Here is a 12788-nt window from a genome sequence, read left to right on the forward strand (position 1 = left end):
AGGTGCATGCCACCACACCTGGCTAATTTTTTTTTTTTTTTTTTTTTTTTGGAGATGGTGCCTCACTATGTTGCTCAGTCTGGTCTTTTGTTTTTGTTTTTTTTTGAGACAGAGTCTCACTTTGTTGCCCAGGCTAGAGTGAGTGCCATGGCGTCAGCCTAGCTCACACCAACCTCAAACTCCTGGGCTCAAGTAATCCTCCTGCCTCAGCCTTCCAAGTAAGCTGGGACTACAGGCATGCACCACCATGCCTGGCTAATTTTTTCTATATATATTAGTTGGCCAATTAATTTCTTTCTATTTATAGTAGAGACAGGGTCTCGCTCTTGCTCAGGCTAGTTTCGAACCCCTGACCTTGAACAATCCTCCTGCCTCAGCCTCCCAGAGTGATAGAATTACAGGCTCAGTCTGGTCTTGAATTACTGGCCTCAGTCTCCCAAGGTACTAGGATTCTAAGCATCAGCTACCGCGCCCAGCCGACAAAGTAAAGCCCTTTATTAATGTAAGCTCTTCGGTTACTTTAAAGCCAATTTTCTTTACATAAAATGCAGTAAACAAGGGTTCTGTTAATTCCCCAATATGCTGTCTATACTCAGTACTTGGATTTTGTTCCATTCTGTTATCTGTGGTGACATGCTCACAGTCTTAGGTACACACTGGGTCAGGCTATGCCTTCCTTCAGGGCTGGACCAACTAAATGATGATCCAATGCTCCCTATAGCTTTGCACAAACTTCAAATAATCCCAAATTTCTTCCATTAGATCTTTTAGGTTTTTAGGTTTTTGCCCTTCAGTTATTGTTGATACTCTTGATACAGTATAGTTATGAAATAATGGAAGCAGCTTCCATGGCCAGTAATAGGGAAATGCTATAATAGTTAAATTAGGATATATTCATGTGTTGGGCAGTGTACAGTTATGTTTACAGGTGTTTTTAGAATCAAGTGGAAAAAAAATCAAGATGTAAAACTGAATGAAAATATGACTATCTCCATAAAAATATTCATTTAAAAAAAGCTGGATAAAAAAAACCTAAACATTAATAATATCTGCCTCTGGAATCTATAGGTTTGTATATGCTTTTGGTTTTCTTATTTATACTTTTCCACATCTCTCACATTTCCTACAATGCATATATATAACTGTTTTCTAACCAAAAATATATATATAAGTATACCTCTAAGGTACTGGAGGTTTCAGTTGTAGAATTTCCAGTATTATTGCTTGAGTTTGAAGACACTGTTTCATTTTTGCTTTCATTATCTGATTTCTCATCGGAACTCATACATTCAATATCTGCATCAAACCCTGTTGGATATCCCATTGCTTGCAATACCTGTAAAAATTACATTAAGATGCAATTTTATTCAGACATCAGAGACCAGAGATTAGATGAAATATTATGCATAAAAATTTCAAATTTGTAACATTTGGATCCACAAAACACCTTGCAGGAAGAATAAGAGGCTGCTAAATCTGTAAGTCCTTGGTTAAATAACATATACCTACCAGGGTAGCATCATGGAAAAATAGGGAAAACCTCCTTAGAGTAATTAGGTTTAAATAAGGGATAAAAGAAATACAAATCTGAGGCTACTCCTAGTTCATTTAATTTGGAGGTGGGAGGTAGAGAAAATAAACAACATAGCCAGGTTCAACCAATTGGATGAAGGGAAAAGTCAAAAAGCACACTGTAAAAAGTAAACTAGATTAGAAAGAAAAAAACCTGAGGATCTAATCCTGTATTTCTCCTCTGGCCCTCATTTTTCAATCTATAAAACAGGAAGACTGGATTAGTTGACCTTTAAATTCTATAACTCAATCCATTAGAAGAAAATGGCCCAGAAAAGGAATCAAGAAATATTTTTACCTTTAAACCAATTTCCCTAGCAATTACAAACATCTAAAGCTTTCTACTTACTGTGCTTTCAATGTAAACCATAATCAAGACTTAAATGATTCAGTCCCTATACTAAGTGAGCTAGGAACAATTTTAGTTTTGTATTTCCATCCCTTCCTCTCAAGGCCTGAAAATTTTAGGGCTACCTCCAATGTTCAAACTTCTTATATTTCCATTTGATGCCAAGTATTTCTCATACTTTTTTGAAATAAGGCTTTCAGAACATGTGTGTGTACACAAGCATGCTCACATGCACACGCACACATATATGTCTTTTATTACGTCCTTCCAGGTTATACTGTTTTTTAAATGTTTACAAAAGAATATGTTCACTAGCACTTTTATAAGCCTCTTTGAAAGTAGGTTGATCTTGCTTTGTCAGTTACTAAAAGTTTACATCAGAGGATGACCCTACATCCTTTAAGTTCCTAAAGATACCCTGCATTTGTTTCAGCTTTTAGCTGTTTTAAGTTGCTAGAGCATAAAAGCAAAATCATATTTCCTTAGAATACCAATTGTACTTAGTAGGTGTCACAAAAAACTGTTACAGTGGCTATATGAATGAGAGGCCAGCCTGTATAGACAATGACATCTTGTATAAAGGACTTGGCCAATATAAATAAAAGTGTTACTCCAAATAAAAAAATGAGCTTACATAGAACTCTATACCAAGAGAGCTTGAAATTAATTCACTGAGTTCATATGGAGAACTTGGCATTCATCATAAATAAATTTCTTGTGTTTACTTGGGAGTAAAGCCAAGAACCCTTTTTTAACATCTTAAGTTCTAAAAGTACTCAGGTAGTACATTACACTAAGGACATTAACATCATTTGGTTATATCCTCATCAATATTTTATAAAGAAAACACCTCTCTGCTATCTGAGTCCTGCAAAGATGCTCTCCCTGAGAAATCTCCTCTCAGAGAATAGCCATCAGTCTAGAATTAACACTAGCTTATGTAGGCTGCAAGTCAAAAGCCAGGCATAGCAAATATATTTGTTTATTCCAATAAAAACCAAACACATTCAGCTTTTCCCAACTTAACACAGACAATTAAAATAGTCTAATACATAGGCCGGGCGCTGTGGCTCACGCCTGTAATCCTAGCTCTTGGGAGGCCGAGGCGGGCGGATTGCTCAAGGTCAGGAGTTCAAAACCAGCCTGAGCAAGAGCGAGACCCCGTCTCTACTATAAATAGAAAGAAATTAATTGGACAACTGATATATATATAAAAAAAAAAATTAGCCGGGCATGGTGGTGCATGCCTGTAGTCCCAGCTACCCGGGAGGCTGAGGCAGAAGGATCACTGGAGCCCAGGAGTTTGAGGTTGCTGTGAGCTAGGCTGACGCCACGGCACTCACTCTAGCCTGGGCAACAAAGCGAGACTCTGTCTCAAAAAAAAAAAAAAAAAAAAAAAATAGTCTAATATAAATTAACACCACTTCTCTCTACTCTTTTCTCACATATCAGATTTATGTATATACTCATTACAACAATATATTTCAATACATTTATAGTTTATATAACTGATGGATTATATCTCAAAAGATACAATGTCCATTTACAATATAGTATAATTAAATAAAACATTTCGAATTAAGTCATTTTTCTATGAACATGAATTCTAACAGCATATACTAGCTAGCATATGCTACAGAACAAAAGTCAAAAGATGGAAAGAGTTCTCAGATCTTTGGAACCAACAAAGACTATCTTCTTGAGCAAACTCTAGACCAGATAACCAGAACCACTTTTTCAACTAGGCCCCATCCTTGGGCCTTGTCCTTAAGAATCCAGTTGTAGCAAGAATCCTACTAAATTTCTTTAGCCAGAATCTTCCACCCTCAATATCAAATCATCCTTGATATCTAAATCCTATTTTCTCATTCCCCTTATGCCACAGGTTATGTCTGATTACCCTGGCCTGCCAGCAGCAAGAATTCCTAGGTCCGCTTAAGCTAGAAATCCTTTACCCTTGATGTCTCTTAGTAATTTTCCACCCTGACCCTCCCTGTTCCTTGGCTATAAATCTCCACTTGTCCACTTTGAATTAAAAATTGAGCCCAGTTCTACACTGAGGTCTCTTTTACCCTACTGCAATAGTTCCTGAGTAAAATTTGTTTTACTACTTCAACAACTATCTAGCTTTGATTTTCTGAGACAGAAGCAAAATTTATTTGGAATCAATTACTAAAGCCCAAAAATCAGTATGCCAAAGAAAAGTGAGTTTCAAGTCCCTGGCAAATAAATTTAAGCCTAAAAAACACAAGTGAGCTGAAAAATCACAAGATAATTGATGGAAACAAGATGGCTGGGAAATTGGCTATGTGTAACTATGAACCATTCTTCCTAGAAGAGGGCTGAGATTGAGAAAGGTTGAGATTGAGCAAAATAATACCCCAAGGACTAGGGGCCAAGAGTGAAAAGAAAACACATGGCACTCTACACCATGGTTTTCTACTCAAAAGAAAGTAACATTCATGGCTTCTACATGATAGAGATCTGATTTCATCCAATTTCTTAGGAATCTGATGGCTCCAAGAACCTCTCCAAAGAGGCTTCATTTCTTATCCCTGTCTAGCTGACCTTTTCCCACAATAACTAAAGTTCTTTCATGGAATATGGCTAATTATGTCCCTAAAGGTGTCCTTTGTGAGTGGCTGCCAGGATAAAGAAGTAGAAGAGGAAAAGGAAGACTGGCCACTAATTTCCATTACTTTATAGTGCTTGCTTTGGGGCAGCCAGGCCAGAATCACACAGAAGAAACTAATTTCTTCTTATTTTGTTTTGATTTGATTCTCTGGTGTGATTTGTCTTAACAGGTACAAACCCCCTACCAACTTATTGAGTAAGGACTGCAAGTATTTTTATCTATAGTGGGACCTACTTTCATAAATACATGTAAGATGTAAAATTTTCTCTCAAACTCACTTATAAACAGAACCTACAACAGGTATAATCTTTATGGATAGCAAGTTGGCAATATATGTCTGGTATATAATAAAAATACTGGTACATTTGTTAATGATTTAATGCATCATTGAAGTGTGCTTACCTTTTGACCTAATAATTCCATCTCTAGAATTTATCTTCAGGGATAATCAGACAAGTTAAAAAATATGCAAAGCATTAAAATGGAGGCATCTAAATCTAAAACTATTATAGTTATATTATGATAGCTTGATAATAATGAAATATTAGGCCATCACTAAAACTGAGAGCAGTCTTTGTGTTAACTATAAAAAATTCATAATATATTTTTAGATTAAGAAAATTTTAATTATATATACTATTTTAATTATATATACTATTTTAATTATATATACTTTTATACACATTATATAGGCCAGTCCACCATTCCTTACCCAAACCCTTGGCACCAGGATTTTTGAGAATTCATAATTTTTTATTTTTGAAAGCAAATATAATACATATACCACATATTTTCCAAATCCCCAGTGGGTTCTCGGGTGCTACCCCATGTTTGTACAAAGAAATATGAAATATTCACACTAAATGGAATAACAGAGACTAAAAATAGCCCATTAATTCAGGTCAGGTTTTGCCACCCAGTGAATCTGCATCAAACTTAGGGAAATTCTTTTTCATCTTTAGTACTTTTTGAAATTTGGAATTGCAAGCTAAAAAAAAAAAAAGGCGGCTTGAAATATATATACCAAAATGTCTATAGTTATTATTTCCAGTTGTTAGACTCATGGATTTCTTCCCCCTTATTTTCTAAGCTGTTTATGAAATGTATAACGAGCATAGATTATAACATTTATAATAAGAAAAACAAGTCAAGGCCGGGCATGGTGGCGTATGCATGTAATCCAGCGCCATAGGAGGCTGAAGTGAGAGGACTGCCTGAAGCCATAAGTTTAACACCAGCCTGGGCAACAAAGCAAGATCTTATCTCTACAAAAAATTTAAAAATTAGCTAGGCATGTGGCATGCCATCTATAGTCCTTGCTACTTGGGAGGCTGAGGTGGGAGGATCACCTGAACCCAGGAGTTTGAGGCTGCAGTGAGCTATGATTTTGCCACTATATTCTATCCTGGGTGACAGAGTGAGAAAGGAAGGGAAAGAAAGAAAGGCAAGCAGAGGGGAAGGAAAGGGAAGAAAGGGAGAGAAGGGAGGGAAGGGAAGGAGGGAAGAGGAGAGGGGAGGGGAGGGGAGAGAAGGAAAGGAAGGGAGGAGGGAGGAGAGGGAAGGGAAGCAGTAAGGCAGGTCACAAGTTAACTTTTAAAAAATTCAACATATAATAAAAATTCTGTAAAGACCTGAAGTAGAAAACCACCTTAACACAGAAAGCAAATTCTGGAATACAGCTACCCAGTCATAAACCTGAGGCAGTGGAGCCCCAGAAAGACTGCAGGCAACTTTTGACTAATAGCTAGTAATAGGCCTTCATACCATATGGCTGATTAGAAACTTTAAGTCAAATAAAGTACCTAAGCAAATTTTCAAACCTTCAGAACTGGGGTTTATTTTTTTTATTTTAACATACTATGGGGGTAACAAGTGTTAAGGTTACATATATTGCCCATGCCCCCTCTCCCCCAAGTCAGAGCCTCAAGTGTGACCATCCCCAAAACATTGCACATCTCACACATTGTGTTTGTATATACCTATCCCCTCCTCCCCGCTCCCACCTGCCCGACACCCAATAAATGTTATTACCAAATATTCACTTAGGTGTTGATCTGTTAATACCAATTTGCTGGCGAGTACATGTGGTGCTTGTTTTTCCATTCATGAGATACTTCACTTAGTAGAATGGGTTCCAGCTCTATCCAGAAAAATACAAGAGGTTCTATATCATCATTGTTTCTTAAAGCTGAATAGTACTCCATGGTATACATATACCACATTTTATTAATCCACTCATGAATTGATGGGCACTTGGGTTGTTTCCACAACTTTGCAATTGTGAATTGTGCGGCCATAAACATTCGAGTGCAGGTGTCTTTTTCATAAAGTGACTTTTGATCTTTTGGGTAGATGCCCAGTAGTGGAATTGCTGGATCAAATAGTAGATCTACTTGTATCGCTTTAAGGTATCTCCATACTGCTTTCCACAGAGGTTGAACTAGTTTGCAGTCCCACCAGCAGTGTAGGAATGTTCCTATCTCTCCGTATCCACACCAGCATTTATTGTTTGGGGACTTGGATAAAGGCCATTCTCACTGGAGTTAAGTGGTATCTCATTGTGGTTTTGATTTGCATTTCCCTGATGATTCGAGATGTTAAGCATTTTTTCATGTTTGTTGGCCATTATTCTGTCTTCTTTTTGAAAAATTTCTGTTCATGTCCTTTGCCCACTTTTTGATAGGGTTGTTTGATTTTTTTCTTGGTGATTTTTCTGAGTTCTAAATAGATTCTAGTTATCAGCCCTTTATTGGATGTGTAGCTTGCGAAAATTTTCTACCATTCTGTGGGTTGTCTGTCTGCTCTCAACAGTTTCTTTGGCTGTGCAGAAGCTTTTTAATTTGATGAGGTCCCATTTATTTATTTTTGTTGCTACTGTGATTGCCTTTGGGGTCTTCATAAATTCTTTGCCTAGGCCAATGTCTAGAAGAGTATTTCCAACATTTTCCTCTAGAATTCTAGTACTTTCACACCTAAGATTCAAGTCTGTTACCCAGTGTGAGTTGATTTTTGTGAGAGGTGAAAGGTGTGGGTCCTGTTTCAGTCTTCTACATGTGGTTATCCAGTTTTCCCAGCACCATTTATTGAATAAGGATTCTTTTCCCCAGTGTATGTTTTTGTCTGCTTTGTTGAAGATTAGTTGGCTATATGAGGATGGTTTTATATCTGGGTTCTCTGTTCTGTTCCATTGGTCAATGTCCCTGTACTTGTCCCAGTACCAAGATGTTTTAATTACTATAGCCTTGTAGTATAATTTGAAGTTTGGTATATTGATACCTATTTTGTTTTTATTGCCTAGGATTGATTTTGCTATACGGGATCTTCTCTGGTTCCATACGAAGTGTAAAATTATTTTTTCTATATCTGTGAAAAATGACGTTGGCATTTTGATAGGGATTGCATTGACTCTGTAGGTCACTTTGGGTAGTATAGACATTTTAACAATGTTGATTCTGCCGACCCATGAGCATGGTATATTCTTCCACCTGTTTACATCCTCTGCTATGTCCTTCTTCAGTGTTTCATAGTTCTCCCTGTAGATGTCTTTTACCTCCTTAGTTAAATATATTCCTAGGTACTTTATTTTCTTTGTTGCTATTTTGAAGGTAACTGAGTCTTTGATTTGGTTCTCACTTGTACTGTTGTTGGCATATATGAATGCCTCTGATTTCTGTGTATGGATTTTGTATCCTGAGACTTTACCAAATTCCTTTATCAATTCAAGGAGTCTCATGGTTGAATCCTTGGGGTTTTCTAGGTATAATATCATGTCATCAGCAAAGAGTGACAGTTTGACCTCTTCTGCTCCCATTTGGATGCCCTTAATTCCACTCTCTTGTCTGATTGCTATAAGCAAAGACTTTCAGCACTATGTTGAATAGAAGTGGAGATAGTGGGCATCCTTGTCTTGTTCTAGTTCTAAGTGGGAATGCTTTCAATTTTTCACCATTCAGTATGATATTGGCTGTGGGTTTGTCATATATGGCTTGTATCATTTTTAGATAGGCCCAATCTATGCCTATTTTGTTCAGCATTCTTATCATAAAAAGGTGTTGAATTTTGTCAAATGCTTTTTCTGCGCCTATTGAGAGGATCATATGGTCTTTGTTTTTGCTTCTGTTTATATGGTGAATTACATTTATAGATTTGCGTATATTGAATCATCCCTGCACCCCTGGGATGAAGCCCACTTGGTTGTGATGGATTATTTTCTTGACAAGCACCTGGATTCGATTGGCTAGGATTTTGTTTAGAATTTTTGCATTTATATTCATAAGGGATATTGGTCTGTAGTTTTCTCTTTTTGTTGCATCCTTTCCTGGTTTTGGTATCAGGGTTATGTTTGCTTCATAAAATGTGTTGGGGAAGATTCCACCCTTCTCGATGTTGTGGAATAATTTCTGCAGGATAGCCACCAGTTCTTCTTTGTAGGTGTGGTAAAATTCGGGTGTGAAACCATCTGGTCCAGGATTTTTCTTTTTAGGAAGGTTTTTATTGCTGTTTCAATTTCAGTACTTGATACTGGTCTGTTCAGGAATTCTATTTCTTCCTGGTTGAGCCTAGGGAGACTGTGTGTTTCTAAGAAATTGTCCGTTTCCTCCACATTTTCCAGTTTGTGTCCATAGAGGTTTTTGTAGTATTCATGAATTATATCTTGTATCTCCATGGCATCTGTTGTAATTTCTCCTTTATTGTTCCTAATGGAGCTTATTAGAGATTTTTTCTTTTCTGCTTTTCGTTAATCTAGCCAAAAGTGTGTCAATTTTACTCTGAACTTCATTTATTCTACCTGGGAAGATCAAAAGTCTAGTTTATCCCATTTTTAACAAGGGCAAATCTCAACTCCTCACAAATTTCAGATTTACTAGTTAACTGCACATTCTACCCAAACTGCCAGTCAAGGCAAATAAAGATACGAAGACCATGGTACCTCCACATAAGTCACAAGAAGCTGTTAACACTTTCCATTGATCCAATGGTGTTCAGATTATAATTGATATCTACCATCCAGATGTCTCTCAATGAGTTTAATTCCAAGTTTACAGCCCCTCCACATTTACCAAAAGCTCAGTTGAACAAAAAAATAATATTCAGAATTAAAGACAAAAGCATACCCAAAGTTCCATTATATAATAAAAATATATCGTTGCATCAATTGGAACAGATAGCATCCAAATCTTGTCACGTTGTGAAATTCGCCACACTACTTACTTTGCCAAATTTTACTGAATTGCAATTTGTCATGAGACCACTAGATTATGTTAAAGATTATTATAAGAAACAACTCACAAAAATGTACACTGCATCACAGATGCCTTTAAAGGATATCACTGATATTCCTTTTTGTGAAAATCTACCATAAGAGAAATGCCCACCTGATCTTTACTCAAAAACTGTGATTCTCATAATCAACTGCTCTTATGTCATAGATAGTAAAGTACATATTTCACAAGCTTTTTATGTGAGTTGCTACAGCACAAGGCTCTAAATTTGTGACTCCTTCTCAGTGTACACTGTTATTAAACTATGTTTTTAGCCTTACTCCTGGATTTACTTTTCCATCATTCTTTGTTTTTTTCTACCTCATTTAAACTCATATTCTTTCATCATACTTTAGACACCCTTTTGTAAGCAAGGCAGAATATAAATAATACAGTGTTTGATATTTTTACAGCTTGGTTACTATATTTCTGTATGCATTGCAATCACTATCTGGTGTTTATATACTCATTTTATATTTGTAATCTCTTTCCTCATCCTAACCACACTAGAATGTAAGCTTCATAAGTCAGGGACTTTGTTTCATTCACTGTTATATCCCCAGTATCTAGGATGGTGTTTGTATCTATATTAGCAATACTTGCAAAATGGAATGACCATGAAAACAGAACAGTTATATCTCATACCAATCTGTTACATAACAGAATTTTTCTTAAGTGAAAACTGACCTTCAGTCTACATGATCTTTGATGTTTTGCCATTAATCTGCCAGAAGTCAAGTGTACTTATAAAGATATTTCCATTATTTAGAAATTTTCTACAAACCCAAATGAATGATTGGTCCAAATCTAGACATTATTCCCTATGAAAATATTCTAAAATAAAGAAGAAGTACCATGTACAAAGATACTGATCAAATTTATCTATGATAGAAAAAAATCTCAAAACAGTAAAATATCTAATAGGAAAATGTTTAAACAAATAATAGTATACATCCATATCAAGTTAATCATACAGCCCCTTAAAATTTATGAAGATTTTAATAACAAGGAATAACACAAGTGAGATATTAATGAAAAAATCAGAGAATAAAATAACACATACAGTGTGAGCCCAACTTAAAAAAATAAACAAAACAGAAAATAATGGAAAGAAACCAAAATACTATATATGTTAATGGTCTTTGCCCCAGAAATATTCAATTGACATATTTTTTTTCTGTTTTTCTAAATTTTATATAATAAACATATTTTACACAAAAAAGAGTAATTTTGGTATCCAGAGGTGATAAAACTAAAATCTTGAAAAAATTATTAATTTACTATAGGATAATAAGCACATTATTTGGAACATAAAATAACAAAGCACTACTAAGTGAAGTAAATACTGTACCTTCACTGCTACATGAAGTTTTGCTGTTTTCTTGGATGGTCCTGAGGCTTCGTATGTTGTGCCATCCACATCTACAGACATTGTGAAGACCGGGGCATGGACAGGGCCAGACTGAGATAAGAGCTTATATTGAAGCCCAGGCCTGATCTGATTTAGCCTCATGAGTGCATTCATAAGGTCTATTGCTTTACTATCCAAAACTGTTAAAGAAAGAGGAATGAGATCAGAAATTAAACAGAAAACCATTTTGCTTTAATCTATGCATTTGTAGATTCCTAGTAACCACTATAAATTCATCAGATTTCTTAAAAATAAGAATTTCAAAACACACAAATTAACTTCATGTCATAAGTAATTTGGAAAATTACTTATTATGCTATTAATAATATCACTGTAAAAATAGCATGCATTACTGTATCTATACATTAATTTTCATTTGTCAATAATAAAGTATCCTAAGCAATGAAGCTTAGAAATACAAAAAAAGTAATTCAATTATCAACTTCTCAGCTAAGATCTATTGTTATAACTCTAATAAAAAGCAATCAAATTCTTCATTTTTTATTTTCATATTAATCCTTTCTAATTCACATCTATAAGAACAGAGATTTTGCACACTTTTCCTTAAGTTTCGTTTCATCTTCTTATTGGGATCTTTATCATCCCCTAATCCATCTTCAAATGGCCTCTTTAGAGCTGAAGACCCAGCACCTAAAAACAATTGAGAGATTCTTTATTAGTCAAAATAATAATCTTACTTGCTCTACCACATATCTAATAAGTTCAGGTAGGAAAATCTTAGGAATCACAATAAGGACCATATAACTTTTCACTGATCAATTAATTAAATTGCCATATTTATAATCTACAATAGCAAAATTTTAAAAAGCAAATCTTCTTGAAATAATTTAATATTATCACTTTTTATATATACTTATTTCCCATTTATTCATATACAGACATAAATATCTATGCATATACTATGGTCTGAATATTTGTGTCTTCCCAAAATTCATATATTGAAACTTTTTTGAGACAGAGTCTCACTCTGTTGCCTGGCTAGAGTTACAGTTCACCTCCTCCACAAACTCTTTCTCTCACATTACTCTCTGAAAGAGTTTCTATGGTATCAGAAATATAAAGTACTGTAGTTTTATATTATTGCTCATTTCAGATATTCTTAAGTGTCCTTAGTGTTCTTTGAAGATCAAAGATATTTTATCCTTGCCTTGCATCTTAGAAACTACCTTAAGACCAGACTTAAAAACAACATAATGGATATGGAGCAAAAACTAACTGAACTGATATTAATCAATTTCTTGGATAAAGTAGCCAGTTAATAACATTGTCAAGTGAAAGGCAGGAGCTTTGCTGTCCACGCTAAAAAATAGAGAAAAGCTCATCAATTTGTCCAAGTACTTACAAGAACACTCTGTGTCTTCGACTTAAAAAGTCGGTGTTAGGTTCTTCCTAAGGAAAGCTATGCTCAAGATACTCGTGCCACCAGATTCCCAGATACTTCTAGTGAAAGCTTTTAGTAAGAATGATGAGACTAACTATGTAGCTTTTGATCAAGATTTATTGTCCCTGGGGGTAAACACTGACTTCAGCATTTACTTG

General features: G+C 35.4%; 1 protein-coding gene across 10 annotated transcripts in view; it reads right to left on the reverse strand.

Moving 5' to 3' along the window:
• The window catches only part of STRBP (spermatid perinuclear RNA binding protein), a 133995-nt gene that overhangs the window by 25947 nt on the left and 95260 nt on the right, over nucleotides 1-12788 (reverse strand). For all 10 annotated transcript variants that reach the window (XR_012922140.1, XM_012771837.3, XM_012771829.3 and 7 more), the window contains 3 exons: nucleotides 11787-11879; nucleotides 11169-11368; nucleotides 1178-1336 (listed from right to left, as the gene is read on the reverse strand). Coding sequence is in view for 9 of the 10 variants with exons in the window: in XM_012771837.3 (XP_012627291.1) it covers nucleotides 1178-1336; nucleotides 11169-11368; nucleotides 11787-11879 (452 nt within the window). In the remaining variant the exon portion in view is untranslated. The remainder of the gene's footprint in view (nucleotides 1-1177; nucleotides 1337-11168; nucleotides 11369-11786; nucleotides 11880-12788) is intronic.

Source organism: Microcebus murinus, chromosome 12, assembly GCF_040939455.1.
Source record: "Microcebus murinus isolate Inina chromosome 12, M.murinus_Inina_mat1.0, whole genome shotgun sequence".
NCBI classification, from domain to species: domain Eukaryota; kingdom Metazoa; phylum Chordata; class Mammalia; order Primates; family Cheirogaleidae; genus Microcebus; species Microcebus murinus.